The 14,409-nt window shown below is 62.5% G+C and overlaps 2 protein-coding genes across 5 annotated transcripts in view; both read right to left on the bottom strand.

The window, feature by feature from the left end:
- Positions 1-962: 962 nt before the first annotated feature.
- Positions 963-5,918, bottom strand: HPS1 (HPS1 biogenesis of lysosomal organelles complex 3 subunit 1). Of its 4 annotated transcripts, none has more exons than XM_054205717.1 (18): positions 5,764-5,918; positions 5,545-5,682; positions 5,317-5,459; positions 4,983-5,091; positions 4,622-4,782; positions 4,444-4,546; positions 4,239-4,343; positions 4,078-4,147; positions 3,901-3,968; positions 3,155-3,322; positions 2,904-3,080; positions 2,765-2,832; positions 2,510-2,632; positions 2,340-2,404; positions 1,985-2,130; positions 1,773-1,886; positions 1,557-1,639; positions 964-1,313 (listed from the first exon to the last, which is right to left on the bottom strand). In XM_054205717.1, exons 1-18 carry the CDS (start codon positions 5,860-5,862, stop codon positions 1,151-1,153), a joined length of 2,103 nt encoding a protein of 700 aa, XP_054061692.1. In that variant the 5' UTR covers positions 5,863-5,918; the 3' UTR covers positions 964-1,150. The 4 variants fall into 4 exon arrangements, with proteins under 4 accessions (XP_054061694.1, XP_054061692.1, XP_054061693.1 ...); XM_054205716.1 differs by having other exon boundaries at positions 965-1,313; positions 4,239-4,346; XM_054205719.1 differs by lacking the exons at positions 4,444-4,546; positions 4,622-4,782 and having other exon boundaries at positions 963-1,313.
- Positions 5,919-6,671: 753 nt separating this feature from the next.
- HPSE2 (heparanase 2 (inactive)) overlaps positions 6,672-14,409 on the bottom strand; it is a 112,013-nt gene continuing 104,275 nt past the window's right edge. Inside the window, exons 10-12 of the mRNA XM_054206196.1 lie at positions 8,310-8,455; positions 7,200-7,346; positions 6,672-7,117 (exon numbers count right to left, since the gene is read on the bottom strand). Coding sequence (XP_054062171.1) covers positions 6,952-7,117; positions 7,200-7,346; positions 8,310-8,455 — 459 coding nt within the window. The 3' untranslated portion in view covers positions 6,672-6,951. The remainder of the gene's footprint in view (positions 7,118-7,199; positions 7,347-8,309; positions 8,456-14,409) is intronic.

Here is a 14,409-nt window from a genome sequence, read left to right as displayed (position 1 = left end):
GGGACGCCTTGGCACAGGGCTGGACACTGCGTCCCAGGGCTCGCAAGGCACTGAACCCGGCAGAGCTCTGCCAGGGACTCGCAGGGGGGGGGCTGGAGATCAGCCCCAGCGCTGAGAAGGCGACAGGGTCAGATCTTGCCTGGTGCTCAGTGGAATGCCAGCTACTCCCCAGCCTATACCCCAGGAAAGTGCTGGGCAGGCAGACAGGGGCCTGAGAGCCCCCCCAGCCCCTGTTCTGCTCCAGGGGGAACCCAGGGGCATGTGGCTGGGGTGATGGGCCAACAAGCGCTGGGGGACAGGGGGAGCTTGGTCCCCCCTTGAGCAGGCAAGCCCCAAGCACAGCACTGAGAGCAGAAGGGGCAGCTTGGGCGTGAGCTTGTCCCTGAGCCCAGCACTGTTGCTTGGCAGGGCAAATTCCTGCCCAGCAGGATGGGGCAAAGGCCCTGCCACGGTCCACTGCCCCCTGAACTGCCGTCCCCAGCCCCAGCGAGCAGCACAGAATGACAAGGGGCAGTGGCTACTGGAGACCCCTGGGGCTGGCCCCATCCCCAGCTGTGCTCGGGGTAGTTTGCATGTGCACTGAGCCCAAATATGCCTAGGAAACACAGGAGCTGCCTCGCTTTACCCCCCGTTCACAGCCGAGCTTCACCCCGTGGCTGACGGGTGTCTGTAAGCCCGGGCATGGAGAAGGGGGTGCAGGATGGGCTGCACCTCCCCATAGCCTGCCAAGCCCCTTGAGGGCCCCACCCCCCACATTTGGGGGTGAGGGGTAAGGGGGGGCAAACCCTGGGCCATTCCTCCACACACGTTTGGCTACACCATTTTGTTCTCCAGCCAAAGCCCGGTGGCGATGCCAAGCCAATGCTATAAATCCTGCTTTGGAAACGCACTTTTCAGCACAACGGTGATTTGCCAACAACCTCTCAGCCCCACTCTCTGCCTGTCCCTGGAGGCTGCTGGGTGCCAGCAAAGCCCACGGGGAGTGGGGAAGCAGGCAGCCAGAGTCCCGGCCAGACTGGAGGATGGGAATTCTGCCGGTGGCTGCCTGCAGGCACAGCCGACGGCACACAGACACCGAAAAAGCAACCCAGGCACTGGGAACATCCACAACACCTGCTTTAATCCCAGCCCCCAGGTGGCTGAAGGCAGCTCAGAGCAGGGGGATGCGGGAGGGCTCCCAGAGACGCCGGGCCAAGTCGCAGGCCTGCTGGACCACCAGCTCGGAGGGGATGATGCCCAGGTGCACAGTCAGCAGCTCGTAGCACTTCACCACCTCTGCCTGGTGGTTCTTGCTGTAGTAACGCAGTAGCTTCCTGGGAAGGAGAAGATGGGGGGGCTCAGCAGGTGCAGTGCAGCCTGGCATCCCCTTTCTAACCAGCTTCTCCCTAGCAAGTCTCTGGCAAGGACACAGTACCTGTCCACCAGGCTGGGGAGACAGGCTGTTGCAACCCCAGTGACACTGCAGCCCTGGTACCACCCAGCATCACTCATGGGGACTCCCATGCCAGCACAGCCCCAGGCCCTGGTGCCAAACCACAGGGCTGGGGACTGCTCACCTGTAGTAGTCTCCTGCCAGCATCCCGATGGGAGCGGAGTCATCGGAGAGAACCGGCACCTCCATCACCTCCAGCTTGTAGCCCTGGGGAGAGATGACAGCAGAGGGTGGGAGCAGAGAGGGGACTGCCGAGGAGCCGGCTGTGCCCACAGCCCTGCTCCCTGCCCGCAGGAGCTGCTGGGGGAGAGGGGCTCAGCCCCTTCCTCGCTGCACGTACCAGCTCGTTCTCAAACCAGAGAAAGTAGGAGCAGCAGTAGTCTCCATCCTGCAGCACGAGCGTCGTGTAGCCCTTCTGTAGGTATCGCCGGGCCAATGCGATCAGGGACCAGACCTAGGGGACAAGGAGCACCTGAAGCCTGAGCAGAAAACTCTCCAACCGTCACCCCCTCCTGTGGTCCCCATCCCACCCCCCCGCCCCATGAGCAGTACCTTCCTCTTGATGAAGGCGGCCAGGGGGCCCTTGCCCAGCTCCGAGCTGGACTTCTCTGTCACGCTGAGTGATGGTGCCATCATCTGCCCAGCCGTGCGGTCCACATAGATGAAGTGCACCAGGCCAGGAAAGTCCTCCAGGTACGTGTGGTGGAGGTTAAGGGTGTCCAACAACTTTGGTGCCCTTCCAGGACAGCCCCTGAGCCTTGGGGAAACCGCTTTCGCCCACCACACTCCTCCCCTCGAGCCTGGTGCCAGGGGGACAGGGTCCTCCCCCTCCCACCTCTCCTCGCCGGGCTACCCCCCAGGGACCTCTCCTCGCCGGGCTGGGCTCCCAGCCGCAGGGACGGGTATGACACCATGGTGATATTGCGCCTGCTCTTCACCAGCAGAAAGTCTCGCCAGTCCAGCAGCTTCTCCCTGCCGAAAAGAGGCACGGTGAGATGCTGGAACCCCCCGCCAAGCTCCAGCACAGCTGGGTGTGGGGCAGCCCTCCGGGGATGCCGGCCACCCCCATGCACTCACCTCATCAGCTTCTGGGCACGGTCCCGCAGCCCCTGGGACAGGCTGTGGCTGGCGGAGGCCAGGAAGAGCTGGCGGTACACGGAGCAGAGCTGCCGCTTCACGTTGGCCACTGCCTGCAGCAGCCTGAGCCAGGAGACACAGATGGTGCTGAGTTTAGTGCCTGGGTCCCCAGTGCCGCAGGGACAGCCATACTGTCCCCCCGCTGGGAAAGTTCCCTGCCTCCCTGGATACTTTCCCCAGCCACCCCGTACTCACTCCAAGGAGCTCGCAGGCTCGCTCCGGGAAAATATCTTGTTTTTGAAGTCCACCCAGGCGTTCTGCAACTAGAGAGAGACAGGGCTCAGCGTCAGGCTGCGGGGACCACAGGACAGGGTCTTTGTGTCCCCACTCCCACCTGGATGTCCTGCCCACTCAGCTTCTTCACAAACTTGTCCATGCGCTGCCGCAGCTCGGCCAGAAACGGGTAGGAGCGTGGGGCTCCCGCCTCTGGCCCCTCTTCCAGCTTCTTCTCCAGCACCAAGAAACCATCCAGCAGCTGGTACAAGGTGACGGCCACCTGGGTTGTGGGGCCCTGCCGGGGAGAGGAGAGGTGGGTCAGCCAAGAACCATCCCACCGTCACTTCCCTCACCTTAGAGTCAGCTCACCTTGGTCAGGAGGACAAGGGAGATGCCTGGCCAGAGTGGGAGGCAGTGCATGGTGTGTGGCAGCAAGGGGCAGTAACCTTCCCGCAGGCTGGCATCCAGGAAGATCCTTCTGGGGTTTGAAGCTTCAGGGACCAGAGGTTCCAAGGTCTGAAGCAAGTCCTCTGCCATCTGGGGAGAGAGGGGAGATGCTCAGCCCCCTGTGGGGATGAGACAGCCTGCACCGACCCAGGACGCTCTGGAGGGACACCAGAAAGCTGCAACCAGGCACTGACGGAGCTGAGGGAGCTACGCGGCAAAAGATCAGCAGGGAGGGAAGTGCCCAGGGACCCCAAAAGAGCAGCAGATAGAGGGGAAGCCGCCTGCAAAGACACAGGTTGCAAACACCTTGCACCAAGGCCAGCACTTGGATGGAGTGTGTGCGGCTTTGCAGCATCTGGCAGGGAAGCAGCCCAGAAAGCCCAGAGGCAGCAGAGGGAGACACCAGACTGCTCTGAGGCAGCCCTGTCCCCTCTGTGCCGACAGCTCTGGACAGGGAGACCGTAAGCAACGCCCCAGAGAGGGTGGCCAGAGCTATCACAATTATGCACAACATGAGGGATGCAGGGCACACCCCCAGCCCTAGAGCCTGGGATACCCACAGCCCCAGCACAGCAAGGGACAAGTGACAAGGACCGGCGACTGCAAAGAGCACCAGGACAGGCTGAGAAGACGCAGAGCCAGGAGGGACTGCAGGACCCCTTGCTCACCTGGATTTCTGCAGTGTCTGCCTCCCCGATGCCCAGCGTCTCAGCGCCCTCCGACCAGCTCTCACTGCCTGCAGGGAGCATGGCAGGTCGCCCTCCCCGCCAGCCCCCCACGCAGCCCCGGAGCCTCCGTGGGGCTGGGGGTTGTGGGGCAGGGCTGCTGCCTGGCTGGGCACTCACCCGTGCTGTGCTCGCCCGGTGAGGGCTCAGGCGTGTAGTAAACCTCGGGCACGGATTGATCGTCTGTGTCCTGCCAGCGAGAACAGCTGGGTCAGCGATGGGAGTGACACAGGCTGCCCAGCCAGCGTCCCACCCCGCAGCTCCCGGTCCCAGGGACTCACCTGGTCATCCGAGTCCTTCTCTGCAGCTCCATGGGAGCCAGGGCCACTCACGGGGATGCTCTCGCTTCTCTTGGGTCCCTGGGGGAGCACCTTCCCTGCTGAAGGCTTCTGAAAAAAGGGGAAAAAAATTAAAGCCTGGCCACCAAGGCATCACCCAGCAGGGCCACCCCGACCTGCTGCGCCCCAAAGCCCTGCTCTGGAGCACCTGGGGGCCGAGCTCCTCCTCGGCGCTCTGGCTGGGGTACAGGTCCTGCACCAGGAGGATGAGGATGAGCAGGTCAGCGGGGCGGATGGAGCTGGCATTGCGGCTGCGGGCCAGAGAGGGACGGGTCAGCCGGGAGGGTGAGCAGCTGCCCTGGGGAGGGTGGTGGGGCTGGGCGCACCTGGAGTAGAAGGCCAGCAGCTTGGTGTGCACCAGGAGGAAGGCATGGCCCACCTCATCCCCGCCGCGCTCAGGGCTGGTGTTGATGTACTGCACCACCTGCCGCTCCAGGAACTCGATGCACTGCTCGCACAGCTGAGGGTGGATCAGACGCTCCACAGCCTGGAGTGTAGGTGGAGGGGATGGCTGCTGAGCCCCCCCAGACCCAGCCACACAGCCACAGGGGCAGGTCTGAGCCTCCACTGCCCCAGGAAGCTGCCCCAAAGTCCCCAGTCCAGAGATCTTCCCCGCATCCCAGGACTCTACACAGCCTCGCACCACTGGGACACCCCAAAGGTGGGCGACACCCCAGGGGATAGTACCTCCACCGCAAAGCTCTGGTCCTCCTCCCGCAGGCGGCTGTAGGTCTCCAGCAGACCCCGCAGCAGGCTCCAGACACGCTCCCGCTGCTCCGAATCGGCCGGCCGCAACCTGCAATAGCCACAGAGCCTGAGCCAAGGGCCGGCCATCACCTCCTCGGGTGGGACGGGCACCCCAAAACCCAGCTGCAGCCCAGCAGGCAGGTCCTGCTGCAAAGCGGGGGTCCCAGCTTGGAGACACCCACTCCCACCCCCCAGGTCTGCACGAAGGCACCACTCGGCAGCTGCCCCGGCACCGCGGCGTGCCAGCCCATGCCGGCCGGCCGTGCCCGCTCACTCCTTGCGGACGAGGTGGGAGTCGAGGGTGACGAGGCCGCAGTGAACCTCCACCAAGCGCCGCAGCATGAACAGCATCCGGCGCAGGTCGTCCTCGCTCTCCGTCCCGTCGCCGTTCACCGCGATGTACAGGCAATCCCCGAACTGCAACCGGCAGTGGGGTCAGGATGGGGGGGGTCGGTGTCCCCGCTCGGGGACAGTCGGTCCCCGGTGCCGGCGCCGTCCCTACCATGTGCAGGACGTGGAGATGCCGCCCGCCCTCGGTGGCGAAGCAGGTGTAGGTGTCGGCGAGCTTCTCCAGCAGCGCGGCGCAGGAGATGATGAGGGGGGCGAAGAGGGTGTTGAGGCTGTCCTCCAGCGCCGGGCTCTGTGGGCACACGCTGCGGGGTCAGCGCCCCCCCGCCACCGCGCACCCCCCCGCGAACCCTCCCGCCCCGTCCCGCCCCACCTGCCCGCCGTGGGGTGCCCGCAGCCGGCGGAGGAAGGCGCCATCGGCCCAGTAGAAGAGCAGCTCGGCCGCGCTGCTGGCGATCAGGACGCACCGCATGGCCCGCCCCGACCAGCGGCAGCGGCGGCGGCGCGGGGACACCGGGACCGCGCGGCTCCGCCCGCCCCGCGCCGCTTCCTGCTCCGCCGCGCGTGACCGCCGCGCCCACGCGCGCAGCGCCCCCACCGGCCCGGCGCGGGCCTGCACCGCGGCCACCGGCCCCGATCCCGCTCCCGGCCCTGATCCCGGCCCCGATCCCGATCCCGGCCCCGGCCCCGGCCCCGCTCCCGCTCCCGCTCCCGCTCCCGGCTCCGGCCCCGTCCCCGTCCCCGGTCGCGCTCCCGGCCCCGGTCCCCGCTCCCGGCCCGCGGCGGACAGAAGACGCCGGCGCGGTTGACAGCCCAACTTTATTACACCTCCGGTAGCGCCTCGGCGCGTCCCGGCTGCTCCTGCCCGCCACACCGGGCAGGACACACTCACGGCCCGGCCCCGCCTCCCGCCGCTCCGCACCCCCCCGGGCCGTATAATTTAATTAGCAACATTTCCAGACACGGACCCCCGAGCCCCGCCCGGGGCGGTCCCCGGCTCCCCCTCCCTTCCCCCCGCCCCCGCTTTCTCCCGGCCCGCCCCGCCCGCAGCATCCCCGCGCCGGTCCCCGCCGGGATGGCGGCAGCAGAGGGAGCTGCTTCCATGCGCTTGTTGCACCGGCAGCGCTGCCCGCGCCCCCCGAGCAGAGGAGAGGGGGACCCGGCTGCTGGAGGGGTCACCCTGAGGGGCAGCGGGGCCGGGGACACCGGGGGAGGGTGCCCCTGCCAGGCACACCACCCCAGCCCTCCCCATCAGCCGGTGGGCACCGGCCCCCGGGTGCCTCTCGCAGCTTGCCGGATGGATCGCGGCAGGCCCTGCAAATTTGCCGTCGCACCGCTCCGGCGGGATGGTGGCCAGGGCCAAGCAGAGCTCTGCGGTCGCAGGGCGGGAAGAGGGTGCCAAGCCGGAGGGCATCCAGGGTGCGAGGAGGCAGAGGGCACGGCGCGGTGCCCGCCCGAGGTGGCCCTGCTGCGAGGCTGTGCGGGCTGCCGAGGAGGCAACGTGTCCTGGGGAGTGCGCGGGGACAGGAGCGGGGCCGGTGGATCCGTTCTGGGCCACGGGCTATCGGTACCGGCAGGCCAGCGCGTTCACGTTCTTCACCACGTAGAAGCTCATGGTCAGCGGGGGGATGACCAGGGTGCGGCCGGCACGCAGCGGACGAGGCTTTAGCTCGGGGAGGGTCCCGTCGTCCACCATGGCCAGTGGCTGCCCGTTGAGCTGGACCGACCTGTGGGATCAGGAGAGGGTCAGGACGGTGGCATTGAGGACATGGCGGCAGTGGCAGCCCCAGCCGCCAGCATTGCACTTACTTGGAGTGGAGCCCGTCCTTGCCATAGGGCTGCAGCAAGTACTGGTGGACGATCTTATCCCGCAGCGTCCCCGCCAGCTTGATTTTCTTCCGGGAGCGATGCAGGTTGATGATATAAAGGGTGATGGACCCCCGGACGTAGTTGTGGCTGCAAAGGGGAGAAGGGGAGCTGAGGGGCGCATTGACATGTTCCCTGGGAGCATCACCTCCAAGAAGAGGTTTGGGGGTCTCTGCAAGAACCGGCCTCATGCAGCCATCCAGAGGGGACATCGCCGTCCTGGCAGCCCCTCCACAGGGAGATGCCACCTCCCCATCACAAATCCCAGCTCTGCGATGACACCTTCCCAATCTCCCCCTCTCCTCCTTGGCCAGGGTGGCATGGCTCAAGGGGGTGCCACAGGGGTGTTGGTTCTGGGGCAGCCCCCGCCAGGGCCTCGCAAGGAGGAGGCTGAGAACGGAGGGGAGCTCTGTGCGTGAGTGGCGTCTCCCCCCGCTACCCTGGGCACCAAACTGACAGGTCCAGACACTGATCCTCTGTCCCTGCCTAATCAGGCAGCCCCAAACAAAGGCTATAAAGCACTTTGCACCTGTCAGTTACTGGACAAGGTTTCCTACCGAGCTGGAGGCATGTTGAAAGCATCTGGACTGTGTAAAGAAACAGTCTCTCCTCCTCCACAATAGCAACTTGTGTCTGCGGAGGAGGTGGCTGCCCCCCCCCGGCTCGCTGGGGCGCTTTCAAAGACCTTATCAGCGAAACAATAACCAGGCCGGGCTCCCCGGCAGTGCGGCCCGGCGGGTAACCCGACCGACCGGGGGCCCCTCGTGTGAAATCCACTCCCTTGATCTCTGCTGCCGGGGCTGCCCGCTGGCCACCGCACCAGCCCCAGCCGGCCCCATTCCCAGGCATGGGCTCTCCGCGACTTTCATCAGAGGCATCGCCATTCCTGTGCGCTCCCTCCACTGCCACAGCGGCCAGAGCAGCGCCCGAGCGAGTCCCCTTGGGGAACCAACCTTGCCTTGCCGGAGCCAAAGCCCGGGCTCCTGCCCCAGCTCGATGGTACCCATCTCCTGGGGGTCCCCCCCGCTGCAGCCTCCAGCCTCCCTCGCTTACTTGTGGTAGCTGGTGCAGTGGGCGTAAATGCGGAGCTTGTCGCGAATGACTCTGCCGGGCCGAGGTTTCCTCTGGAGACCGGCCACGTGGATCGCCAGGACCTTGGGACCGATGAGGCGCTTGTAGAGCAGGGACAGCCAGTAGTCCTGCGGGGCAGAGGGGACAGTCAGCAGCACAACGGTCTCACAGCAGGAGCAGGCAAGAGAGGCTGGCTTCCATGCTTACAGCCTAGCAAAATTTTGGGATGTTGGGATGAAAACGTCGTGTGCCAGATCCCTGCCTTGGGGTGAGCTAGTTTTGTGCAAGCCAAACCAAAATGGCACCACTGTTGCCAGGAAAGAGACTAAAGGAAGAACACATTGCTCTGCCCGGGCTGAGAGACACCGATACCCTCTAAAGGAGCTCAGCTTTTGGCTGGGCTGTGGAGCATGGGGAGCAGCATGGATGTCCTGCCCCATTCGCACGGACCAGCACGTAGCCATACTGTGGCCCTGTTCACCAGCTCCAGCTGAGCTGAGGTGTGATGTCCTGGAGCAGGCAGGTCGCCCTCCACCCCGCTCTGTACATGGGGCTGGAGCCCACCAGAGCTCTCCCGTACTCTCCAGCTCTGCTCATGGCATGCTGGCTTTGGTGACTGCTGAGGGTGCTCTAATTCCCAGAGGTTTTTCTCCTGTTTTAAAGCCTCCCGTGGAGTTAAGCACCCATGAACATAGCGCGGGGAAGCCAAGCGCTCAAGAAGTAGGAAATGCTCAGCCCCTGCACACATGCGTTAATGATGCAGCCTTTAATTACGTCACCACATACTACTTTTTCCCTCAGGGCACGGCCTCGCTCCGCACACAGGATGGGCCCCAAGCCCCGGGGAGGGAGGCGAGGCTGTGCAGTGACGGAGGCCACTGCCGGCAGGGCCCCCCCCTCATCCGCTGCAGAAGCTGGGAGGTGTGCAGTAAATGAAGCAGGGTTGTGGGAAGGGAAAGGGCAGTCTCAGGCCCTCGCCTGCCGTTCTGCAGGATGGGGCTTCAGCCCCGCTGCTGCTCCGGGCACCCTGAGTGATGCTGGGGAGATGGAACCTCTCAAACTGCTTCTCAGGGTGCTGCCTGTGGATGTGCTGGGCACCACCTGGGTGCTGGGCCACCTCCTCACACACAAGCACGCTGGATAAACCCACTCTGTGCAGGCCAGACTGGCGGCCCCAGAGGGATCATGTGTCCCAGGGCAACTGGGATGATCCCCCCAACCCGTCACCAATGTAGGAGTCCCATCAGTGATGGTCATGCTGGCACCGGGGACTGCTCTGCCCAGCAGCATCTGACCCACACAGTGAGGATGACCCGCTGTTGATGCGGAAAGGAGCATGGAGCAAGCACCATGTGGCACTCTGTACACTGCCTGGGGAGGTACGAGGAAAGCCCTGCGGGGTCAGGATAGTGCCAGGAAGGGGTCTGCCACCCCAGTGGGGCATGGAAGCCGGGAATGGAGTCTCCAGGGCCCCAGGCTACAGGGGAGGATGGGCAAGTGGAAGCGCAGATCCCTCACACAGGTACAGGTATCCATCCTGTGGGTGGGAAGCCTTCATGCAGCCCCTGATTAACATGCATTTTGGATGAAGAGGCCAGCAGATGAAACACAGAGCAATGCTGCAGCAGCAACCGGCACGAGGAGAATACCCACCGGCCAGACCAGACTGCTGGCCCCATCCTCTCTCCAGCCCCAGCTCAGCTGACCAACCAGTTCCAGCAGCGCTGGCCTGGCCCGGCCCGGCCTGGCACGGGGAGATCCAAACCCATTTCCCACTTTCTGGGTAAGTTTTTGCCACAGCCCTAGAGGAAAAGCCGCCTCCTGCTCTCCTCTCGCTGCTCCCAGCCAAAACCACGGGGCGTTGTGCCACACCAGCCTGGTAACTGCTTCCCTTGCAAACCCCAGGCTCCAGAGGGGACGCGAGGGTGAAGAGAGAGGCTTGTGCACCCCGAGGAGGCTCAGCCCACAAGGCCAAAGCTCCCGGGGAGGATGAGCTGCAGTTGCCCAATACTACAGACATGTGCCATCCCTGTGGTGCATGCCACCGTCCCTGTCTCTGCTGGCTGGCGGTGCTGCCCCACACCCTGGGGACATCCCCGTCGGCACCGTGCCATAAGGGCTGTGCCAGCCCACCCAGCTCGGGCTCATGGCAGGTGGGAGAAGCAGTGCCCGGCACACTGCCAGCTCCCCGGCGAGCCATGCCGATTAGCAGGCGTCATTAGATGAGTAATTACTTGGGTTTACGGCGAGGCCAAAGGTGAGCACAGATGGCAGTGTTTAGCCCCACAGTTGTGAATTAAAAGTAAATGAGGTCAGTGCTCCGGGCTACCTGTCAGCTCAGGCTCTTAGGCCACCTTAGGCATGGGATGACCATGGCTAAGCGTGAAGTATTTTGGTGCAGGCAATGCCCCCAGGGCAGCACGGGGACCTACTCGTCCCTCCACCATCTGCAGTAGGCGAGGGGATAGCAGTGATTTTACTTTGCCTTGCTGGCAAGGCTAGCTCCAAAGTCTCCGTTTTGAGAAGGATGTGGAAATACACAAAGAGAGTTCAAAGGAGGGCCAGAAAAACGACCTGGGGCTGGAAAAGGAGCCGTTCAGCGCCGGCCTCAAGGCACTTGAGCTCTTCAGCTTACTGCAGGGAAGCACTGAAGACAGCTGCAGCTTTTCGCGTCATCGCAAGCCCGCTTGTGTCGGGGGCCAAAATCATGTTACTTGCAATAAATTACCAGGAGCTGGTGACACCGAGCATTTGGGTGATGAATTACACGCACACCTAGCACGATGGAAACAAACCCGCCGGGTGCGGGCACTTCCCCCAGCTGGGCTGGTGCTCCGGGGCTGCTCCTACCACAGGCGTGAGTGAATCCCAGTTAGAATCACACGTGGGATGTTGGGCACCTGCAGCCACTGTCTCCTCTTCAAACGGTGACCAGCTTGGGAAGCAGTCGCTCTTGAAACTGATCTTGGCTGCAACTGGGGTGGCTTTACCACCGATCAGCGACCTCTCCCCAGACGCCTGGCAGCGGCTGGCACTCCCTCCCATATGGTAAACCCCGTGCAAGTGCGGACCCAGGCTGGCAGTACCCAGCAGGCAAAGACAAGCACCCACTTTTCAGTATGGTGCCAGGCATCCCAGTGGAGGCAGTCCCAGTGATCCCCTGGGAGATGCACGGCTCCAACCAGCACAACTGCAGAAAGGATTTGGCTTTTGGAGTCAGGGAGGGCTCCCGTTGTGAGGACTGAGCCAGCAATACAGCTGTAGCGGTAGACGAGGAATAACAGACAGGAATCTGGTCCGCTATTAGTCCCCTGGGAGTTGAGGGAGCTTTCTTGCTTTAATTACTTTGCAGACCCATTAAGCAGTGCTGCCACTGCAGCCCGCGGAGCTGCAGGTGAGGAGCACCTGAAGGCAGAGCCGTCCTGCGCCCCAGGAGGTCTCCTGGCCCCGACCCCTGATTTATGGGAAGGAAGGGCCCTTGTCTCAAGCGAGCTGATGCGCAGAGCTCAGGCCAGACACATCCACGGAGCACCAAGGGGCCAGTGAAGACCCACGAGCTTTCCACTGGATGGGGAAAGCCCAGAGGGCTTTGCGCACTTGATCTCTTTGCACATTTTAATTCATTGCAGGAGGTTTTAGAGACTTCATCTTTTGGAAACAAGGCTGATTAGGCAGACTCTCAGACAGACCTATTAACCGGACGCCCTTGTCTCCAGAACCATTAGGAAGGGTGCAGGAGCATATCCCCACGCTCTCTCCTAGAGGCAGCGAAGCAGCTTTACAGCCCGCCTGAGTTTGTTCAACTCCACGTTCACCAGATGCGAGAAGATGTTGCCATAACCAGAAAACTGGAGTAACAGAGCTGTAGCCCTTCGATCTCCTGGGAGCTGTAACCGGCCAAGGCAGCTGAACTTCAAATGAGCAGGCACAGGCTGGGGCTGCCAGGGCATGGCTCTGTGTCCCCGTGTCGCCAGCAGCATCAGCTGGCTGCTGCCCACCCTCCTCCTCTTCCTCTTGCTTCTTCCCTCTTCTGGAGTTGCCCAAGCTCTTCCTCCGTCCCTCAGGCAAGCTTGAGTTTCAACAGCCTGTTGTAGATTGCTCCATTCCTGCACCTTCATCTGTGTTTTTCCACAGTCCAAGCAACCCGCGCGGCGATAAGGGCTGGCTGGTCTGCCTTCCGTACCCCACAGGACAGAGAGCTTCACTCTTTTATCCCTCTGTTGAGCCTGATGGTTTGTTTTTTGCAAAAACATCTTCCAGAAAAGTAGTGATTGTGGTTGTGAGGGCTTGGAAGGATGGAGAAGCTGCCACTTTCCAGGGAGTCTGTTCCAGCGGTTAAACATCCGCACTGTTAACAATCCCACTCCTTATTTTCAGCTTGAATTTGTCTGGCTTCAGCTTCCAATCAGTGGTTCTTGTTCTTTCTTTTTCTGCTAGATTAAAGAGATCCTCAGCATCCAAAGCCTTCTCCCTCCGGAGGTCCGTACATCCTGTTCAAGCCACGGCTGGTCATTCCTTCAGCAAGGCTGGACTGATGCCGCTTTTAACATTATCCATGAGTTTCATGTGCTGCTTGGACTATGGGAATTTGAGGCTTTCTCACCCAAATCCTGTCCAAGGTCCTGTGACAAGCAGAGCAGGGCAGACCCTCTCCCCAAAGGGAAAATTTGCTGAAGTCAAAATGATCTGCTCCAGGAGCTGATGCTGTCCTCACGAGCTCACATGCACCCATCCTCAGGGACGTGAGTTGTTTGCCATTTTGCGTGTGCACCCTCCTGGCATGGAGGTCCTGAAGAGCTGAGGACTCGGTGAGTGGTCTCCTACAACATTTGCTGCCGTACTGGGGGAATTTGAAGGTGTGCCCTGAGCACCACGGGGTCTATGAATAGGGAACAATGCTCCTCCTAGTCCCTAATGAGGGGGATTCAGGTGGACCGGACTGCCAGGAGCCAGCGGTGTGAGCTGGAGATGACAGACCCTTGCTTTGATCCAGGCACCTTCACCTGTGAAAGGATTGGCCAATGCTGCCCAACTCCTTTCTTGCTTAGACTCAGTCCCCGCAGACACCCACCCACCAGTCCCCTGCGGCTGCTGACATCTCTCCCTGGGCATCCGTTGCTTTCACCGGGCTGATCCCCTTCCTTCCTGCTCTAACGGCTGCGAACGCCTCATCTCACACCACTCTTTCCTGCATCGCCTTCTGCCTTCACATCTTCCCAGCAGCTTTCTCTGCCGGCAAGCGGTCTACAGATGAAGCATGGCACGGGGCTGGGGGGGGCTGCCAGTCCTGCACCCCTGTGCCTTTCGGCTAAGGAGGGAGAAGAGAGGAGGCAGGCAGGGCGAGGGAGGGTGATGGGACGTCAGCCAGTGCAGGAGCGGCTCTGTAGAGCAGAACAGTCGCTGCCGTGGCCGTGTTGTGCACGCTGTGTGCTTACGGGGCTTATGGCAGGCTGGGTCTCCGTCAGGGAAAGGAAACCAGGTCATATTTTGCAACGGCTCTGCAATGAGTCCCAAAGCGCAGCACGTGGGGACAGCCCAGATAGTCGCTCCCAGTCCCAAATAACCTGCTAACGTGTGTGCACACACGGGGTTGGAGAGCAGCTTTCTCATCCACTGGTGCCAGCAGCACCACAAGCTCCTTGTTTGGGCTGAGCATCAGCCGTTCGTCCTACAGCCTGGGGTCTCCCCGAGCTGTGCCAGAAGCACAACCCGTCAAGCCTCTGATGAGCATCACGTCTTCCCAGCCTTCAAACCATTGCACCCTTTGCTCAGCCCCTCTCCCATGTCTCTGTCGCTTTTGCTCTAAAAGGCCAAATACTGATATTAAGGCAAAATTCCTGCTGTGGGAGCGGCAGACACAGGAATTGCTGCCAGGCACCGGTGGCACCAAGGGGACAGCCTGCTCGGGCACTGGGAAAGTGGCCTGTGGGAAGTGGCCCCTGCCTACTGCTGCCCTTCACAAGCTGGTCCCCAGCCAGTGTCCTCCACCTTCCCAGGGAGCTGAGCAGATGGAGGGACAGCCAAACCTCTCCTTTGTCATCACCTCTCCCCAACAGGGTCCAGGCCATGGAGGCCATAGGAA

Source organism: Rissa tridactyla, chromosome 6 (assembly GCF_028500815.1).
Source record: "Rissa tridactyla isolate bRisTri1 chromosome 6, bRisTri1.patW.cur.20221130, whole genome shotgun sequence".
NCBI lineage: Eukaryota > Metazoa > Chordata > Aves > Charadriiformes > Laridae > Rissa > Rissa tridactyla.
Note: the sequence above shows the minus strand (reverse complement) of the source record. Positions and strands in the feature narration are given on the sequence as shown.

Coding starts and splice junctions, on each gene's coding strand:
- HPS1 (XM_054205716.1), bottom strand. CDS start 5,862: ATGCGGTGCGTCCTGATCGCCAGCAGCGCGGCCGAGCTGCTCTTCTAC. Junction 5,683..5,763: donor GGGCACCCCACGGCGGGCAG/GTGGGGCGGGAC, acceptor GTGTGCCCACAG/AGCCCGGCGCTGGAGGACAG. Junction 4,547..4,621: donor CTGCTGGCCTTCTACTCCAG/GTGCGCCCAGCC, acceptor TCTGGCCCGCAG/CCGCAATGCCAGCTCCATCC.